The 22209-nt window shown below is 32.1% G+C and overlaps 1 protein-coding gene and 1 pseudogene across 5 annotated transcripts; one reads left to right on the top strand and one right to left on the bottom strand.

The window, feature by feature from the left end:
* The first annotated feature begins 204 nt into the window (after nt 1-204).
* LOC138338363 (uncharacterized) lies at nt 205-1627 on the top strand (annotated as a pseudogene).
* A 12910-nt stretch (nt 1628-14537) lies between these two features.
* Nucleotides 14538-21637, bottom strand: LOC101261442 (protein FATTY ACID EXPORT 3, chloroplastic). Of its 5 annotated transcripts, none has more exons than XR_742998.4 (8): nt 21229-21637; nt 19135-19528; nt 18782-18949; nt 17929-17975; nt 17781-17818; nt 16929-17031; nt 15038-15109; nt 14538-14902 (listed from the first exon to the last, which is right to left on the bottom strand). XR_742998.4 is itself a non-coding variant. In XM_004246239.5 (7 exons), exons 1-6 carry the CDS (start codon nt 21424-21426, stop codon nt 16941-16943), a joined length of 936 nt encoding a protein of 311 aa, XP_004246287.1. In that variant the 5' UTR covers nt 21427-21637; the 3' UTR covers nt 14538-15109; nt 16929-16940. The 5 variants fall into 5 exon arrangements, 3 of the variants coding, with proteins under 3 accessions (XP_004246287.1, XP_010325762.1, XP_010325763.1); XR_742999.4 differs by having other exon boundaries at nt 14538-14893; XM_004246239.5 differs by having other exon boundaries at nt 14538-15109.
* Nucleotides 21638-22209: the final 572 nt, after the last annotated feature.

Here is a 22209-nt window from a genome sequence, read left to right as displayed (position 1 = left end):
TACTTATTTATTTGTTGTTCTGTTTAGTACAACAAATTCTCATCAGTATTATCCTAATTATTGTTAATCGTCGGTGTTTTCTCTACTTCACAAGCGTTACCTCCACGATGCTTCAAGGACCTACTTTTATAGGTTATTCATCGATCACGACCCTTATCGGTAGATACTCCATCTCCCACAGATACATCTCCTCAGTTATTTATAATGAGGATTGGATATTTCAGTTGCAAACAGTCAAATGCTATGACCGGTATGCTTTTATTGACTCAGCGTTTTGTGCATCATGATGTATCACCTTAGGAGAGTCATGATTGAGTCGGATGGATCATCATAAGTTTGTTTTGTTGTCTATTTGTTATTTTATTTTATTTATTTCTTATACTTTAATGTATTATTCGTGAACTAACATATTTATTATGTATTTTGCAGGCAACATCATAAAGGATGCTACCCAAGCTTTAATAGATTGTGTTAGAAGAATTTATACACATGTTTATCATTCTAGGAGTGCGATTCTAAACAGTATACACCAGGCAATGTTTAATAAATTTAAGGTATATATTGGTTAGTTAAATTTAGTATACTTTACTGTTTTTACTATCGATCTAATTAACGCTATTCAATTTTTTCAGACTATGTGTATGAGGAAGCTGAGGTACAATTTGGTCATTACGAATACATTTGAAAGGAGGGCATTCGCCAGACTATCTAGTTGTCTAAAAAAATTTTGGGATAGTGATGAACGTCCAGATTAAATGTTTCCACATATTTTTTATGATTTGCGTCTGTATTGGAACAAAGATAATTTTAAAACAATGTCAGAACAAGCTAAAATTGCTACAAGCAGTCTTAAGGGTGGGTCGCTACACATCGAAGGTACAAAGACCGTTAAAATAATTACAAGAGAGATGGTAAGTTTTAATTAAATTTTTTAAATGAATAATTAGTTGATTCATATATATTGTTATAAATTTAAGTTTTTATTTATAGAAAAAAGAATTGGGGCGCACTCCCATTGGACCGGAGTTTTTTCAAGAAGACTCATGTCAGGATGAAAGAAAATGAGTCTGATCCAGATGCATAGGTTGAGGAAAGGGGAAAATAAAATTTGGCAAGTTATTTAATATGAATAATATATATCAATGGTGAATTTATTTATGATATGTGTATATATTGATGTCAATTTTTATATTTAATACATAGAATGAGTTTCATCAATACATCGCTGAGAATTTAGATAGTTTTATCAAAATGACACCTAAATTGTCCACCCGAATTTGGAAAGAAAAAATGGTAAAGGGGGACACACAAAGGTAGATGCTATTTTCTAGTCTCTTGAAAAGATGTAAGACGATTCCAGTAAGGTTTAGAAGGTATTGGATCGTCACAGCAAGCCGAGGCACTTGACGGTGTTCAATTTGTTGTTATATCGGCTTAAATAGCAAAACTTACATCAGCATTGGCAGAGTTGTAGCAGATAAGAGTAGCTGAACAACAAAGCATGAGAGAGACCGTTCAGCAAATTAAAGAACATGTGTTAAACCTCACTCGTTGACCTACTTCTTCATCTCTCAAGGACACCGACAATGATAGTGATGAAGATGATTATGTAGATTTCACTTTATAGTTTATTTCTTTTTTAATTTATGAACGAGTGACTTTATAAGTCTTTAAATTGTGATTTAGATACTTTTGAATGTTAATTTAAATTATTGTTGTGTGTTTTTGTAAAGCTTGTTTATAATGTTGTGTGCTTTATTGGGCTAAATTAAATTGAATTGCATTTGCAGGTGAGCAGCATAAACTGCCGATTTCTGTTTTTTAAAAAATGCAAAAAAAGTGACGAAATAAAGTGATTTTGTCCATCGCTTTTTTAGGATTTTATTATTTAAAAAGAAATCCAAAAAAGCGACGGACAATGTCCTTTAGCCTATCGCTTTTCTGGATTATCCAAAAAAGTAACTTCCAGAAAAGCGACAGACAGAGTCCTTTAGTCTGTCGCTTTGATGGAATTTTTAAAAAACAAAATTTCCAGACAAGCGACGGACTGCGTCATATTTTGGAAATTAAATGAAAATTTAAAACAAGTGATGGAATACGTTGATTTTGTTAAAAATAATTTCTAAAAGAAATAATCAAAAAGAGATGCAATCCTTCACTTTTGACCATCATTCTTGACCATTTTTTAGTAGTATGAGATGCATCTTACTTTGAAATCTCGTGAATCTAGGATGTGAAGTCAGGAGACTAGAAGTAATATAATAATGAGTTGGTGTGAGTAAAGAAATTATCTTTGTTTGATCAGTAAAAGTAATGTCATATCTACCATTTGGAAGAAAGTGAACGGGAAATGATGAATATGCAACTACAGACGAGTAAGTCATTGAGGCTCATGTGTTTTCTTAATCGCCAACTTTAAACCTTTCTATTTTCTTATTCTGATGAATTAGTAGTCATGTTAGGAAATACTCTCATTATCCACAACTATATATCCTTCTTTGAAAAACATAAAGTAGTAATAAAATGATTTAACTAGCTAAAAATGTTATTTCTGTTATTTCACAGTCAGATTGTAAGAGCTTTAGCCAAACAAAATTAGGAAAATAACGAGAAGAAGAGAACTAAGTGATGTTGCAACTAGTTCCTTTCCAAAATGAGTAAAAGAAAGAGTAAGAGAATTCAATGATGTTGCTACTACTTTCTTGCTAGGTGCATGAGAGCTTTAGTCAAAATAACGAGAAGAAGTGAATCATGCAAATTAGATTCTATATTTTTAAGTTAGTATTTTTCTCAAAAGTTTCAACTTGATCAAATGCATCTACTTATTGTCCATCTCGAATTGAAGTAATCAAGGCACATGCTTTATATTTTGCTACCATTTTTGTTTGAGTTAAATGTGCTATGTTTCTATTTTCTTTTTTATGTATAGAAAATGGTATGAGAAACTTTTATTCGGTAATTTTTTTTTCTTTAAAGTATAGTTAAGTGATTCACCAAGGGATTGTTTAGCGAACAAAAATGACAATGGTGATAGGCTTATGTTATCACTTTAAGTTTGTAACCATTTCATTTGTTTGATTTCGCGAGATATACAAATTCAATGTTGTTGTCACCATTACCTATTTGAATTTTCTTATCAACTGATACTATATTAATCTCCCCCCGGCCTACAAATTTTCTTTAACAAAAATTCTTTCCTCTTTGGTGGGATGGATGATTATATAGTGACCGATACTTTATTTATTTTTACCTAAGAAGATATGATCATGTCAATCCACATATCATTCGATGCAAGTATATATTCTGAACTTCCTACATGAACTCAAAAATCCTACAAGAGGAGAATGAATAAGGAAACACTTTGTGAACCCCCAACTGAAGATTGTCTCAACTGGCTTAATGCATCAATAGTGAATTAACTTTCAAATATAGTTTAACTTGCTAACAACTAGGATGAAACTGCATTTATTTTTGTTTGTTCAATATGAAAGATTAGTGTGTCATCCCCAAGATATTCACTTTGGAGTGAATGACTCAATATCAATTAGTAATATTTTTAGTTATATGTGAGCCAATCTTATCTGAGGTGAAGAGTATTCTTGTTATTTAAATGCAGGGATTGTATTTGCAATGCAAATAACTTAATTGCTTATTTAATGTTTAAAATTTAAACATTGTATGTGTATATATGATCAACTTTTATCGAATCCTACCTTATCAATAACAATGAAATATATGTTGCGCCCGTGTACGCTCGGGCAATCACGTCTAGTAATAAAATTTGGCTAGTGTCACGACCCAAAAAGAGCCGCGAGTAGCACCCACACTTATCCTACTATGTGAGCGAACCAACCAATCTAAACCCCAACATTCCAATCATAATAAACAGAAAATAATGCGGAAGACTTAAAACTTATTAACGAAATCAATAAATAACTTCTAAAATTTTATCAACTATCATTACCAAAACCTGGAAGTCATCATCACAAGAACATCTATCCTTAAATTACTAAATCTAAGAGTATCTAAGAAGCTAAAATAAGTAAAAGAGATGGTCCATGTCCGAACTTCAAGACATCAAGACGCAAAGGAAAGAATCCAGTCCGAGCTAGGAACAATAGCTCACCCTGAAATCTGACGTGATGAAGACTGGCTAGAGTTGCGGTTGAGTTGAAGACGACGGTACGTTTGTTGCACTCCACAATTAACAAAAAGAAAACATACAAGTAGGGGTCAGTACAAAACACGAGTACTGAGTAGATATCATCGGCCAACTCAATATAGAAAGCAATATACATCAGATAATATCATAAAATCAACTACAATACTCAACAGGTAGCAGCAACAAGTACAAGAATCATTGCTAATAACGCCAAGTACACCCATGAGGACTCAAGCCTCCATACCATACTCATTTGGAAAATAGGTTCATTAAATTGAGTATATTAAAATCATTCAAGATTCATTCTCTTTACTATCCTGGTGTCGGAACGTGACAGCTGATCCACTACTACTATCCTGGTGTCGGAACGTGACACCCGATCCATTAATACTATCCTGGTGTCGGAACGTGACACCCGATCCATTAATATTATTCTGGTGTCGAAACGTGACACCCTAATATTAATACTATCCTGGTGCCGGAACGTGACACCCGATCCATTAATTCTATCCTGGTGCCGGAACGTGACACCCGATCCTCTAACCTCATTATTTTAGTTCATCAAGCCTTCTTTTATACCAAGGCATCATCATTAACAAAGAGGTTTTTAAAGGTTTAAGATTCAACAGCCTCATCATGCTAATTCATCACAATTACATAATCACATCATGCAAGCACACAATTAAGCATATAGAAGACTTTACGAAATTACCAATACATATCAATCGCTATTAAGAGTTTACTATGAAATAGCATAAACCATAACCTACCTCCACCGAAGAATCGTGAATCAAGCAATCTACTTCTCCAATGCTTTGCTTTCCTCTTCGTTTCTCCCTTCTCTCGCTCGTTCGTCCCTCTCTTCTGTTCTTTTTGATTTTTCCTTATTCAACTCTTTTTCTTTTACCCTAATTACCACATAATTAAGTATAAAAGATGGTAAAAGTAACCCACTAATTAATTCAAGGTTGTCTCCTTTAACCCCCAAGTAATTAAATTATTAACATTAAACCACTAACTTTATAATCATAAGCAGGAATAGTCCAAAACGCTCCTTAAAAACTTTTAACAGGAATTCGACCCAGTCAGGTTTACGCAGCTTGTGACGGTCCGTCCTGCTGCTTCCGTCACAAAGTTCAGAGACTAAATTTCACTAAGGGTCTGTGACGGTCCGTCATGCTCACGGCGGTCCGTCCTGCCATGTCGTCGCGAAGTTCAGAGAGTTGTTCTCAGTATCCATTTTTTTAGATTCTAAGTGTTTTGGAACGAGACCCCCTCGACGGTCCGTCGTGCCTATGACGGTCCGTCGTGGGATCCGTCGACCTAGACAGTTATTACCAGAATAAACTCTACTGTTCAACAACGACTAAACAGGTCGGTGGAGGTAGGTTATGGTTTATGCTATTTCATAGTAAACTCTTAATAGCGATTGATATGTATTGGTAATTTCGTAAAGTCTTCTACATGCTTAATTGTGTGCTTGCATGATGTGATTATGTAATTGTGATGAATTAGCATGATGAGGCTGTTGAATCTCAAACCTTTAAAAACCTCTTTGTTAATAATTTTTTACAAACAAGCATTACCATAATAAATTTAATTATACTCTATAACTATAATTTATATTTTTGAATCATGGTACGAACCAAGACAACCTATCTTACTAATAATAAGAAAGGGTTAAGGGCCTCGAACACGTAGAAATAAAAGCTTATTTCTCTATTTGGCAAAGCAAATGGAGATATGGATCCAACTACCACTAAATTGTATAATTTACGGGTTTGTATAATTCGCAGGTATATTTATATAATTTAAGTTATTTTTTTGTTTAAACTCAAAATAACGAATTTATACAAAAACAAACACAAAAATCTGAACTTTAAATATTTATACAAATTATATTAAATAAAATTACATCATACAAAAGTTATACAAATCAAAATTATACAAACGTGCAAATTATACAAATTCAAAAAAACTAACCTACATAATTATCACTGAATATTGATCGTGAGTGGTGATTAACTAAATTTATAGTTACGATGACTGATTAACAAGTATATGGTAGCTTAACCATGTAGTTTACCATAAAATTTCTTAGGCCAATCTAATATTATTTTGAAATATTTTTAATAAAAGTCTGACTCTTTGGTGCACTGAAAAATCATGACTCTTAAGCTTCATTTGTTTGCACCGAAGATCTTAATTCTAATCATTCAAATCTTACTTATTAATTCTGGTTGTTTTCAAGATCTGAATCTTTATAATTCAAATCTTAGGCATAGAGTTATTTTGTTTTTGAGCTTTGAATCTTAATCATTGAAATCTTAAATATTAGGGAGTTGTTTGATTGAGATGCTAAATAGAGTGTATTAGTAATGTTTGCATTAATAATATATAGATTATTTTTTTAAGCATTGTTTGATATAGTGTGTTAAAAATAGCATGTATAATATAAAATATTTATTTACAAAGATATTCATCATAATTCTGATAGAAAAGATGTAAAAAAAGGTTTTGAGAAACACTGGTGGTCTTTAACCATGCTAATAATACATGCAATATAATTCATTGCATTACTTATACCTAAAAATTCATGATAAAGATAATACACAATAGAGTGTATAACTAATTACATAGCATTAAAAATGTGGCAAACAAGATATTACTAATACACATAGTTCATACATGCATTATATTTGTTAATACACTCTACCAAACGATCTCTAAGTGTGTTTTTTATTCTTATTTTACAACCATTGAATGAGTCTGAATAGATTTGAATGATTACGCACTATCTATAAAAAAAAAGTCTATTTCTATTTAAGAATTTCTACTACAATGGAAATCATAACTATCCATCCACTTAGATCCACCACCCACAACATCATGTTAACCAAAACGACCATCAGTGTCAATCAACACCCCCTTCCATTTACAACCACCATCCTCACCCCAACCACAAATGTCATTATCATTAATCATTAAAGTCAATCTTCATATTCCTACTAATCATCAACCACTATCACCAACAATCATGGTTAATCACTACCATCAATCAATGTATCATTAAATACTACTTACAATCACCATCATTAGTAATCATCTAAAATTGATACACACAGTGATTTACATTAATTATCAAAACCACCAATTGCCTGATAAAATGATAAAAAAGTAGGTTCTTAAAAAAATTTAGCAATATTCTAACATAAATTTGATTATTTGTCATTATCACATAACTCAAGAACCTCTGATAAATGAATTATTCAGGAAATAATAAATCATTGGCTCTTTTATCAATATTAAAAGGAAAACAAAGAACAAAAATAAGAATATATATACAAAGGCATTTTGTAAGAAAAAAAACACATTTAAGCTGCATATATTATACAATTGTGATGTATGTCTCAAGGAAAAATTAAAAAATTTGTTAACAGATTATAAAAAAAATTACGCTTGAACATGAAAACAATTATACTTTTGAACTTGCATAATGATTTTTTTTCAATTGGTAACTGAGAGACTTCATATCTATGTTAAAATGAATAATATGTAAGCTTATGTATAGTACTTTTAAGTCATAGAATTTTATATAGAATATCAAAACATATACTTATGAAACTGAGTATAATTATTTTCTGCACAATCAATATACCTACTATATGTGTATATGTTTAATATAACTGGAGACAATAACTTTATAGAAACATAAACAGTAGAGTTTAAAACATGTACTCAAAAAGAACAATTAACATCATAAATTAATGACTGTAAAAAAAATCAAGATATGTAAATTAGAATGAAATAGATGAAAAAAACCAGTTAATGAATGCACAGTGTCCCCTTAAGAAAATTATTCCCCTCTAACACCTGAAGTTTAAATAATTAAATCCCCTTATGATGAAATGATTTTATTTACCAAGGTGTTGATACAAAAACAATTGTGTCAGTAAGTCACTTAATAGGAGCAAAGTGCATGAACATTTAATTGTGTAGAAGAAGAAGAAATAGTAGTTCAGAACTTTCATTATCTCAAAATGAGAGAAAATCTCTCTATTTATCGGCAACAAAGAATAGTGTGAACAAATATGTTTATTGTGCCTTATCGGAAAGGTCACAACATGACACAACCCTTTGAAAATGTCAGAACCTTTCATAAAAGTCACAACTTTTCATAAAAGTCGCAATTCTTCTAAAAAGTCACAACTCTTCTTAAAAGTCACAACTCTTCGTAATAGTCAAAACCTTTTTAAGAATCACAACTTTTTGGGGAAGGCTACTGGGGAAACGAGGGAATTTAGGTATGTGGCGGCATCACATAGGCGGACTTCAGGTTCTATTATAGGGAAAATGCAGTACCCCCTTAACCTATGCCCGAAATTCCAGATACACACTTATACTATACTAAGGTCCTATTACCCCCTTGAACTTATTTTATAAGTAATTTTCTACCCCTTTTTAGCCTACGTGGCACTAGTTTGAAAAAAAAGTCAACCATCGTTGGGCCCACAAGATAGTGCCACGTAGGCTAAAAAGGGGTAAAAAATTATTAATAAAATAAGTTCATAGGGGTAATAGGACCTTAGTATAGTATAAGTGTGTCTCTGAGATTTCGGGCATAGGTTGAGGGGGTACTTGAGCATTATCCCTCTATTATATATATATATATATATATATATATATATGTTATAAAGTATTTGTATTATAGTGAATGTCTATCATGTGGAGTCCTTTTTAGGATATGATTAAAGAGTCCTCCTACTTGGGGACCAAGTTAGATTTCTCCTATAAATAGAGTGCTCCTCTTCATTGTAAATTAATTCATCAAGAGAAATAACAAGTCTTCTCTTCTTTTCTCTCTAGTTTCTTCTTCTTATTCTATAGTTTTATAACACGTTATCAGCACGAGACTCTAATTTCTCAAAAGTGAAGGTTAGATTTGAAGAATTAATAAAGATATGGATAATTCTAAGAACATATTATCGAAATATGAAGATATTTTTTTGATTGATTCTTGTACATTACATACGATATTCAAAAATAAGAAATATTTTTCTCATTTAAGTATGGGTAAAATAAATGTTACTACAATTTTTGGTAGTACTAATATGATTGAGGGTTTCGGAAGAGCCATTGTAATTTTGCCCAAAGAAACTAAACTCATCATTAATAATGCTATGTTTTCTCCAAAATCTAAGAGAAACTTGTTGAGTTTTAAAGATATCTGTGAAAATGGTTATCATATCCAATCAATGGATGAAACAAATCTTGAATATCTTGGTATCACCAAGAATGTCTCTGGGCAGACATGTGTTATAGAAAAGTTCTCTGCCTTATCTTCTGGCTTGTATTGGACAAAAATTAGTGCAATTGAGGCACATTTTATAGTAAATAAGAAGTTTACTGATTCCAATACATTTGTACTTTGGCATGATCGTCTAGGACATCCTGGGTCAATAATGATGAGACGAATTATAGAAAATTTGAATGGACATCCACTAAAAGACCTAAAAGTTCTTTTAAATGGTGAATTTTCTTGTACTGCTTGTTATCAAGGCAAGTTAATTGTGAGACCATCACCAATGAAAGTTAAGATTGAGTCCCCTGCGTTCTTGGAATGTATACATGGGGATATTTGTAGACCTATTCACCCACCTAGTGGGTCATTTAGATATTTTATGGTTCTAATAGATGATTCTCTAGATGGTCTCATGTGTGCCTATTGTCATCTCGTAACTTGGCATTTGCAAAATTATTAGCAAAAATAATAAGGTTAAGGGCACACTTTCCTGATAATCAGATTAAGTCCATTCGTCTTGATATTGCTGCAGAGTTTTCATCCCAATCATTTAATGATTATTGTTTAGCAATTGGGATAAGAGTTGAACACTCCGTTGCTCATGTTCATACTCAGAATGGTCTCGCAGAGTCATTAATTAAACGTTTGCAATTAATAGCAAGACCATTGCTCATGAAAACTAAGTTGCCCACTTCTGTGTGGGGACATGCAATTTTGCATGCTGCAACACTTATTCGTCTCAGACCGACAAGTTATCATAAGGTTTCTCCATTGCAATTGGTTATGGGTCAAGAACCTAATATATCTCATCTAAGAATTTTTGGAAGTGTTGTACATGTGTCTGTGGCACCACCAAACCGCACTAAGATGGGCTCTCAAAGAAGGTTAGGAATATATGTTGGGTTTGAGTCACCCTCCATTATTCTCTATCTTGAACCATTGACTGGAAACATGTTTGCTGCTAGATTTGCAGATTGTCGATTTGATGAGACAGTTTTTCCAAAATTAAGGGGAGAGAATAGTGAAATAAAATGAGAAATTTTGTAGAAAAATTTATCATTGTCTCATCTTGATCCATATTCTTCTACTTGCGAACAAGAAGTACAAAAGATTATTCATCTGCAGAAAATTGCAAATCAAATGCCAGATGCATTTACAGATTTGAAAAGGATTACTAAATCACATATTCCTGCAGAGAATGTCCCAATTCGAATTGATGTCCCTAAAGGACCAACCACTAGTGTCATAGCTAATGAGTCAAAAACACACCTAAAGCGTGGTAGACCATTGGGGTCTAAGGATCAAAATCCTAGGAAAAGAAAGATTAAATGTCAAGATGACACTACGAAAGAATCTCATATGGAAGTTCAAAATTTGAATAAGTCTGATATTCATGAAAGAATCAATGAACTTGAAACTCAAGGAAATAATGAACTATCCATAAATTTAAGAGATGTTGAAACTAATATGAATCGATCAGAAATAGTGGTTGATTATGTCTTTGCATATAATGTTGCAACAAATATCATGCAAGATAATGAGGATCATGAACCTCAATCTGTTATAGAATGTCGACAATGAAATGATTGGCCAAAATGGCAAGAAGCAATTTAATCAGAGTTGAATTCACTTGCCAAGCGTGAAGTTTTTGGACCTATAGTTCAAACACCTAATGGGATTAAACCTGTTGGTTACAAATGGATTTTTGTGCGAAAAAGAAATGAAAAAAATGAAATACAAAGGTATAAAGCACGCCTTGTGGCACAAGGATTTTCTCAAAGGCCTGACGTCGACTATGAAGAGACATACTCAACCGTTATGGATGCAATAACATTGCGTTATCTCATTAGTTTCACAGTCCATGAGCAACTTGAGATGCATTTGATTGATGTGGTTACAGCCTACCTTTATGGATCACTTGATAATGAGATATACATGAAAATTCTTGAAGGATTTGCGATACCTAAATCATGTAATTCAAAATATCGAGAAATGTATTCAATTAAATTGCAAAGATCATTATATGGTTTGAAGCAATCTGGGCGCATGTGGTATAACCGTCTTAGTGAGTATTTAATTAAGGAAGGTTATACAAATGATGCAATTTGTCCATGTGTCTTTAAAAAGAAAACAATATCGGAATTTGTTGTACTTGCTATTTATGTTGATGACATAAAGCTTATTGGAACTCCAATAGAGCTTCAAAAGACAATTGATTATTTAAAGAATGAATTTGAGATGAAAGATTTGGGAAGAACAAAACTATGTCTTGGTTTGCAAATTGAGCATTTAACAAATGGTATTTTTGTTCATCAATCTGCCTACACAGAAAAAGTGTTGAAAAGATTCTGTATGAATGAAGCGCATCCATTAAGTACTCCGATGGTTGTTCGTTCACTTGATGTGAATAAGGATCCATTCCGACCTCAAGAAAAGGATGAAGAAATTCTTGGTTCTGAAGTACCATATCTTAGTGCAATTGGTGCACTAATATATCTTGCTAATGCTACGAGGCCTGATATAGCTTTTGCTGTTAACTTGTTAGCAAGGTATAGTTCTGCTCCTACTAGGAGACATTGGAATGGGATCAAACACATTTTGCGATATCTTAAAGGGACAACTGATATGGGCTTATTTTATTCTGTTAATTCTAGCCTAAATCTTGTTGGTTATGCTGATGCAGGATATTTATCTGATCCACACAAAGCTCTATCCCAGACAGGCTCTGTGTTTATATGTAGGGAGACTGCCATATCTTGGAGATCTACAAAGCAGTCCATCGTAGTCACTTCATCTAATCATGCTGAAATAATAGTTATTCATGAAGCAAATAGAGAATGTGTGTGGTTAAGGTCTATGATACATCTCATTCGAGAGAGATGTGGTTTGAAATGTGATAAAGTACCCACCACTTTATATGAAGATAATGCAGCATGCATAGCACAACTTAAGGGAGGATTCATGAAAGGAGATAGAACAAAGTACATTTCACCGAAGCTTTTCTATACACATGAACTTCGAAAGAATGGTGATATAAATGCGCAACAGATTCGTTCAAGTGACAATATGGCTGATCTATTCACCAAGTCTCTACCAACTACAATTTTCAAGAAGAAGGTGCACAAGCTTGGAATGCGAAGATTCAAGTCTCTGGATTGATGTTCTCATTAGGGGGAGTTAATACGCGTTGTACTCTTTTTCCCTTACGAGGTTTTGTCCCACTGGGTTTTCCTTGTAAGGTTTTTAATGAGGCAGCCTAGATGCGTATTAATAGATATGTGTACTCTTTTCCTTTACTAGGTTTTTCATTTCTTAAAGTTTTTTTTAGTAAGGTTTTTGACGAGGCACATCATCTATGAATTAGACATTCAGGGGGAGTGTTATAAAGTATTTGTATTATAGTGAATGTGTATCATGTGGAGTCCTTTTTAGGATATGATTAAAGAGTCCTCCTACTTGGAGATCAAGTTAGATTTCACATATAAATAGAGTGTTCCTCTTAATTGTAAATTAATTCATCAAGAAAAATAACAAGTCTTCTCTTCTTTTCTCTCTAGTTTCTTCTTCTTATTCTATAGTTTTATAACAATATATATATATATATATATATATATATATATATATATATATATATATATATATATATATATATATATATATATATATATATATATATATATATATATATATATATATAAATTAGTATTTTATTTAAAATTTATATTTATTATTTTTAAAAAGAGACAAAATTTATATATCAGACATTGAAAAGGCAATCAATCCTAACTATATTTAGTATTCAAATTTTAATGCAACATCTTAATATTCAGATTCAAATCTCCAAATCTTAATGTGATATTCAAATATGCATTTGGATTCAGACTTCAAAATCTTAATGCATCTTAATGTTTAGATGTGCATTCAAATTTAGACAGCTTAATCTTAATAAAAACAAATAAAACTTTACACCAAATCAGAGATTAAGTTTTTTTCAAAAAATTGAAACCAAACTACAAATCAATTTCGGAATTCATACCCATTTTTAATTGAACTTACACCCACTACAAATATTCCCTAAAAAGATTACCTGGTGAAATGAAGTCATTGTAAACGCTATTTTGCATAATTTATTTTTATTAAATGAAAAATAGAAACAAAAACTAAATACGGCTGATGTATGGAGCACAAATCAAAGACTAGCCCAGAAATAGGGGCAGTCAATGCATTGATTTTAACTAGCGCTTAATTCAACCCATTTAAGTATAGAGCTGATACATGAAAATCGTCTAAATATTTTTAAAATAATCTTTTTTTATTTGGCATGTTTTATTAAACCTTAATATAAGAAAAACATTTTACTCCCTCTGTCCCAGTTTACTTTGAAATTAATTGCATTAGAAAATGACGAAACTTTACCCTTCTACCCTTATTTAATATTTTCTTAAGTTAACTTTATTAATAAATGAGAAAATCAATTAGCAAAGATATAGTAGGCAAAATATGTTAATTTATGCATAAATTTTATAAAATGACAAGTATTTTGATCCAACTATTTATAGAAAGAAATACTCTCTCCACTCGAAATTGTTTGTCATATTGCGCTTATCGAAAGTCAATTTGACTAATTTTCAAAAGTTAAATTGAATCAAATCAATTCGATATTTTAATCAAAAAAATTACATATTCTAAAACTATATAAAAAAGTACTATAAATTACAGTTTTTTTGTATATTAATATGATGAAAAAATACGTGTTAAAATGTTAATCTAAATTTTTATAGTTTTACTCTAAAAATAGAAATCATGACAAACAAATACCAGACGAAGGGAGTAACATAAAATAGAACGGAGAGAGTATTAAATATTAGAACAAATTTTATCAAAACAAAAAATGTTAAACTTTGTAGTAATAATTGTACTGAGTTAAGTTATGATCCCATTTTTAGCCCATTTCAAACTAAAGTAACTTTGAACAGACCAATGACACTTATTCAGATTAACTTACCGTTCAGCTCAATCCACTCATTTAAAGTGCCAAAGAATTGTTAGAAAGGAAATTTATATAGAGCCTACTAACATAAGACCATACTGAATAATTTTATATATGGAGTGAAGATCTGTGCTACCTAAGAGTTAAAAATACGACGATTGTAATAGCATCATAATCACGAAACATAGCAGTTATGATTAGTATTGTTAGTCAATCGTTCTAATGTTGATTTGCGCGAGAAGAAGAAGAAAACTCCAGCTGAAGCCAATTTGAAATTCAGACAGTTGTTTCCCCGAAATGATAACTGATGCAGAAATGCCATCATCATATCTTAAAACAAAGATACAATACATTAACCAACGTACTGAAAGAAGCAAATCTTCCTCTAATAGTCGTCTGTCTTAAAATGTTGCAGAATCCCCTGCTGCTCAGTTCTTGCCTGCAAGATCTTAATAACTCACTACTTTTTAGTACCGGGAAATAATGCACAAACACTCTAGTTGCAACATTTAGAGGCGCACGGAAAAGTCTTATCCTTGTCCAGCAGATCTATTATTCTAAGACGCAGATTCAAAGCACATACATTGGGCAATTATCTACCAGATTGAGATTGATTGATGTGGAACTTGAATTCCCTCCAACATGAGTTTCTTGCCTGGACCGTTCAAGAAGCAAGAATAATAAGCAATTAGAGAGCGAAAGTGGAAAGCAAGCTACCAGGTACTGAATTTCAGCGTAATTGCATCGTCTGGCTTTTGGATTTGAGTGTAATTGGGATGGGATGGGTAATTACACTCTCTAATTCAGTGTAATGATAAGGCCACTTTTTAATTTCTTTCATCATTATCTTAATTTTTAATTTCTTTTCTTATTTCTATTACTTCTTTTAAATTTATTTTTTTGTTTCATTTCCTTTCTTCTCATCTCCCAACAGTTTATTTCTCTAGTCATTCGTCCTACTTTTTTCTTTTCATCTTTTAGCGTAACTGCATTATTACTCTAGTTTTTGGAACTAAAGAATTGGTCTTTAACAAACGTGGAATATTATATAATATTATGACTGAAAAGTAGAACTTTGTTGTTGAATGAGGCTATATACTAATGTTTTTCTTTTCTTTTATATTTACCGAGTTATATTGAAACTCATTTTACATTATGTTGAAATTTGACATATGAGTATTAAGTTAATTTTATTTTTATTTTTTTGGACTTTGAATTTAAGTTATATGCTCAAAACTCAATTGATTTCTTTTAGTACAATTAATTTGTTATTTCACATTGCATGTTGTTCATTTTTCACTTACAATTGGTTGATGTTATGACATTATGTTTTTAAATATTAATTGTCCGAGTTATATTGAAACTCATTTTACATTATGTTGAAATTTGACATATGAGTATTAAGTTAATTTTATTTTTATTTTTTTGGACTTTGAATTTAAGTTATATGCTCAAAACTCAATTGATTTCTTTTAGTACAATTAATTTGTTATTTCACATTGCATGTTGTTCATTTTTCACTTACAATTGGTTGATGTTATGACATTATGTTTTTAAATATTAATTGTTTTATCAAACATCTCGTCTAATGATGTTCTTACAGAATGTGTTCTTTTAATTTTTATAACTATTTAAATTAAAATATGAATCAATATGTATCTTGAATACCTAATTTAATATCATGTAATGGCACATATTAACTTTAATGCTTAAACAATCAATTTTATTTTAAAAATAATTTAATTGAACAATTACACTTGTGTAACCAAATAGTACACTTAAAATTACATTGTTATTACGTTATGACAAACAAACAAGTCGCATGATTACTAGATTTTGTAACTACGCCAATTCTAATTACCTATCTGGAACTATAGATTGGGAAGTCGAAGTGATCTATAAAAGCATTCAAGAGACTCCAAGAAGATAGATTGGGAAGTCGAAGAGATCTATAAAAGCATTCAAGAGACTCCAAGAAGATAGATTATGTTAAACCTGTTGTTACTAGGGTCCATTAACCACAGGAAGAAGAGGTTAAAACATAAAATAAGTCTTACTGTAACTGTTTAATTTATTTATTTATTTTATTATAGTTATGATGATGATGATGATTTTTATTTATTTTTAGTAGTTACCTAGCAGTTAGTAGACGCTTAGGCAGTTAACTTGTGTTATATGGCACTAGGAAGAAGGGAAGACGAACAGTTTACCTGTAGGATTTTCTCTGGCAGATTTAGTGGTTAAGATATCCCTAAATACATTTGGTTGTTAGATGTATTGAAGTTATTTCTCTATTTGTAAAACTTATATTATTTGTTGGAGACGGTAAATAACAGTTGAAGTGTTGCTCTTATTTCCGTGTTGAGTTTGAAAGTTTATAGAATTAAAGTTAGGAAAGTTTCTCGGCTCCTAACAAAGTCAAAGAAAATATTCGACAAGTTGCTACAGAACATGCCCAAGTACATTAACATTACCTAGAATTAGCTTTAACTATCTGTCTGTGCTGCCGAGTTTGAACCCTTTGTCTGCTCACCATCCATTAAGATCCTATAAGCATAGAATGCTGCCACCCCTCCACTACACACAGCAAAAGCCAATAACAGCAGTAATGTGAGCACCTGAGATACAACAATCTACAATGCTAGGGAACATTATGCATTATTTCAAAAAGCCATAGCTACATCACTTACTCATGGGATACAATAAAGACTACAGCTCAATCTCAAGCTAGAAAACATATGTATGGAAGTAACTTAAGAGAAAGCTAAAGCAAGAAAGCAAAAAGTTACACCAGGAAGATAGAGAGCGACAGCAGAAGACAAGGTTTTTTCCTATTAAGAGAAAAATCAACCTTTTCACTTGAACAAGGAAAAATCATTTAAAAAAAAAACGCTCCTTTTGTCCCATTTTATGTGATCCCCACTTGTGGGATTCCAGTAGGTATGTTGATGTTATTGTCCCATTTTATGTGATCCCCACTTGTGGGATTCCAGTAGGTATGTTGATGCTATTGTCCCAATTTATGTGATGCACTTCCTTTCTATCCAAAAAGAAAGATACATTTCTACATTTACGAACAATTTAACTTTACACTTCTCATCTTACCCTTGATGAGTTAATTTATAACAAATTTCTACTGCTTGTTTTATAGCACAAGCTCCAAAAGTCTTTCTTTTGTTCTAAAACTCCGCGTCCGGTCAAAGTTGCATTACATAAATGGGGATGGAAGGAGTGACAAATAACATTTCATATACAACATGACCGCAAAAAATTTCTTGACAGAGTGTATCATTAAAAAGGTATGCTGGGGGTTAGAAATATCAAACCTGATGGTGGCTGTAATAAAATTGAAAATAAACGGTTTCTGCAAGGCAAGAGAAATAAGTTGTCAGAAATCATTGCCTAAAAAATTATTGAATGAACTGGATAAGGACTCTATAGAGAAAGGGAGGGGGAAAGAAAAAGAAGTCGTACCTGCAACATCAAGCGAAATTCTCTGACAAATAAGATGGTAGCAATGGCTGCAAAAAGAGAAAGCACATAACAGGTAAAGCAATGTTGCACTGATCAATACAGAATTTGAAATATGAGAAACAAACTCTAACATTAAAATCACAAATAAAAGAGGGAGGAGTGGATCGACATTGTTAACTTATCCAAAAGTAAATTTTCCCCAACCAGGACAACTGTAAGAATGGAAAATTACAGAGTGGATAAACGTATGAAATCCCTAAACTAACCTATACATGCTCAGCGTGTACCCTTAAATGTTGCAAGCATGCTGGCAGTGGAATAAGGTCCAGCTCACAATGAGAAGAGAAAAAAACTTTGAAAGCTCCGTTGAGATAAAAGGAAATTGTTCTATTTTTTTGGGTTATGATCAAGAGTAATAGTTGTGCACATAGAACTAAGGGCTAATTTGCATATCAGTACAACAACAGCTATGGTTAAATCCTGAACTAGTTAGGAAAGCTATATCAATCCTTAATATATCCCACTCAATTTGAAACTGATTCCTTCCAATAATTGATCATTTGCCATTTAAGACAAATAAGGGATCTCTAACACTTGAGATTCTCTGCTTCTTTTACTGATATTGCAAGTTTGCTCGTCTTCCCTACATAGTGGCATCATTTCCATATGACAATTACATGCCAAATTCACAAGCAATTAATGACACCCTTGCTGAAATTGATAATAATAAACTAATACATTGAAGATGCACCAAATAAATCAGAATCTTCTTGTAAGAGTTGCATATATGTGTTAGAAAGAGCACATGTGGAGTGGAGAGTAAATGAGGATATATAGTCTCTCAAATGCTAACCTGCCTGTCCCTTTAAAGCTAGTGAAGTCGAATCTCCACTTCTCCATGATCGTAAACTTGAGATGCTTAAGGCCAAAAGAGCACCTCCAAGTACAACACCAAATCTAAGGGCAGCAGTGCTTCCACTTAGCATGAAGTACAAAAAGCCACCAGCAGAAAGAAGAGTTCCTACAGAGCATGACCAAGGCAGTGAAAAAGCTAAAGGCTTCAAGACATTGCATGCTTCATTCCAAAGAACTTAAAACTAATAGTAACACAAATAAAATAATGAAACAACTTATAAAGACAAAATTTAAAAACTGCATGTCGAACAGTCCCTTACTACCACATTTGGAATGATAACTTCTACATACCGTAAGGTATTCCCACATAGAAGTCTCGCACTTTCGACACGTCATTCAATTCATCTGCAGAGGAAACAAATGTTTCAACAATATCCTTCACTGGTTCAGGTGAGTTCTCAGCAGCAGTGGTTAAATATTCTTTACTCTCCTCACTAATTTCCTTTGCAATTATAGTCCAATCTTCTCTTGCCTTATCCGCTTGAATTTTTAATTTCTCAGAAGTTTCTTTCAAAATGATCATAGCTTTATCGGAATACACCTCATACGCTTCTTGTGACACAGCTTGCACCTTCATCGCTTGTTCTTTGAAGGAAGCTAGGGTCTGTTTCCAGGCTTCTTCTTGCGCTTCAGCCTCCTCCTTAAGATCATTATTGTCCTTCTCCAATTCAACATCTGAAGGCTTCTGAAAATATGAAACCTTTGACTCATTAACATGAAAGAACTATGCCTAGCATCATAATGATCAATATAGATCAACAAACATAGTCAGACACACCGATTAAACATACTACTACTCCCTCAATAAAATCCTAATTTGATTGGCTTGAGTTTAAGAGAAAAATATTGGAATCGGTTATCATATTAAGCTTGCTTGGAAGTATTTGGACAAATAGCTGGAGATGTAAAGAAAGTGGAATAGTTATACAAACACATGCCGCATCAAGTTTGATATATTAAAAAAAACATTAATAGTTTAGTTTTGTTTGTTCTATATATCAAACTTGATGTAGCATGTTTTATTATTATTCTCAAGAAAAATGTAAAAACAGTTAATACTACTACAATATTTGGAGAAGAAAATATTTTCCATTTAAGAAAACCAGTCAATGATTTTTGGGGAGGACCAGAAAGGAGAGAAGGCCAACTTAATAACAAAGGGGATAGCATATTGAGCTCTGCTCAATTCTCAAAACACACTTGTTTTCTCTATACAATAACTAAATGTGTGTGCGTGTCGATAAAATAAAGATATATTCTTTCTATTCTCAACTGTCTATACCAGCCTACTCATTCAAAACAATGGTAAGAAATGTAAAGAAGTTGACCAAAAAAAGACATCAGGTTGGTGTAACATAAAATAATGCTACCTCTATCCCAAAAGAAGTGGCAGGCTTCGAGGTTCGAGGGTCAGAGCATCTAAACTTCTATGTGAATTCAGCAGTTCACCCCTCAATCTTTTTCAGATGTAATTTACATATTTGAAGGTGCTATATATACTACAATGGTTATGTACAACTTTTTCGGTTTGACGTTGAACTGCCTACAAGCAAGTATAAGCTTGCAAACGAAACAATAACTTGTAATTCCCATTTTATAAGCTTCTCCCAGCATTTTGTATGTAATGTAATCTGAAATTAGCAATTGGCGACCATGTTCTAGACCTCAAATTATATGAATATATTCAACCACATAAAAAGGTGAATGAAAGGTATACCAAAAAGGAGTAGCCTATGGTGTAAGCCCTGGGACCACATTTCAAATTTCAACAGAGATAAAACAAATCTCATTTGCCTAAGTTACCTAGTACTTATGCAGGGAGGTAGTACGTATTGGTGGAATAGTGAAAGTGCCGCAAGCTGGCCTGAACACCCACGTGTGTCAATTGGGAATATGCATTAAAGACTTCCACTAGGAGTTGGAATAATATGATACCCCAATGTTTGAGAACACTCTAACAATATTAAACTTTTTATGTGATATTTTTGTGTTTTTTAATGATATTTTCTCTATTAAACTAACTTCTCCACCCCTGATACTACATCATAATACAAAATGAGAGGAGGGAGTAATAAAAAACTTTGGTCCATGACCAATGCCTAAGTTGATCAGATACACATGACCTGCTAAGCACAAAAAGTTCATCAAAAAAATAAGAAAAATTTGCACCCTTTTACCTCTGAAAACAACAATTGATAAATGCTTAATAAGAAAATCTTCAAAAACCATTGACAATTATTGATCTCAAAAACAGTTAATAGAAGATAAATCCTCTACTTTCGACAGCAATGGAGAAGTTGAAAACTCCTCATTTTTTACTAACAAAATAATAATAAATGAAACAACTCCATTTAGGAAATTGCAAGTTAAATGAATATCACTCACCGATTCCTCATGTGAAGCTGCGAAAGGGAGAATCGTTGTATTCCTAAAACTATGTTGAGCCAAGGGAACCAAGCCGGTGCGGAAGCCAAAGCCAAGGCTAGCCTTGGAAACAGACCGAACAACAAGGGAAGTTCTTATATTACAGAGTTTCTGAGTGGAAGTAAGGCCTAGAGATGTAGGAGTATAAGAAAGCGCCATTGGAGAAGCTTTGTTTAAGAGAGGAGAAAGGGCTAGGTTTAGGGTTTGTCAAAGTTTTTATACAGAAGTGGGTAGAGGGAGGAGGTAGCTGAGATGGCTAACTTTTCTCAAAAATATCACCCGAGTTTTGAGGGAATAAAGGCAAAGGTATTGTGACACGTAACAAGACACATGACCCTACTGAATCTGTGACCTGGTAAAACTGTGGACTATTCTTTGATTCTCAATTAGGATACTTCATTATAAAATAATTTCTTCTCTAATCGTTTGGTAGGCTGCATAAGAAAGAAATAGTTTATCGATTATGCAAGATATTATTTAGTATTATGTTTGGTAGAAATTTGAGTCTATGTATCACTAAACCATGGATTAGTTATACCTCCAACATGTTATTATAGGATGTATTACTAATACTTTTCATTTGGAGGTATTAGCTCTAATATCATGGGACTATTCTAAGTAAAGATAAAAATACCCCTCAAATTCTTTTAATATTTTATTTATTTTTTGATTTTATATTTTATATTTTATATTTATACTAATAAAGTTATTTAAATAAATTAGCTTATAAATATTATTATTTAGATATAATTTTTTGTTTCTAAAATATGAATTACTTAATCTATTTATTATTAATATAAAATATTATAATCCGACTAATATGTTAGTGTTGATGTATGAATTTAAGAACAATTCATATGTAAAATATTGTCTCTTAATGAAAATTCATTAAACATTACACGTAAAAATAGTTTAATTTATTTTTATATTTTTATTTTATTT

Source organism: Solanum lycopersicum, chromosome 9 (genome assembly GCF_036512215.1).
Source record: "Solanum lycopersicum chromosome 9, SLM_r2.1".
Lineage (NCBI taxonomy): Eukaryota > Viridiplantae > Streptophyta > Magnoliopsida > Solanales > Solanaceae > Solanum > Solanum lycopersicum.
Note: the sequence above shows the minus strand (reverse complement) of the source record. Positions and strands in the feature narration are given on the sequence as shown.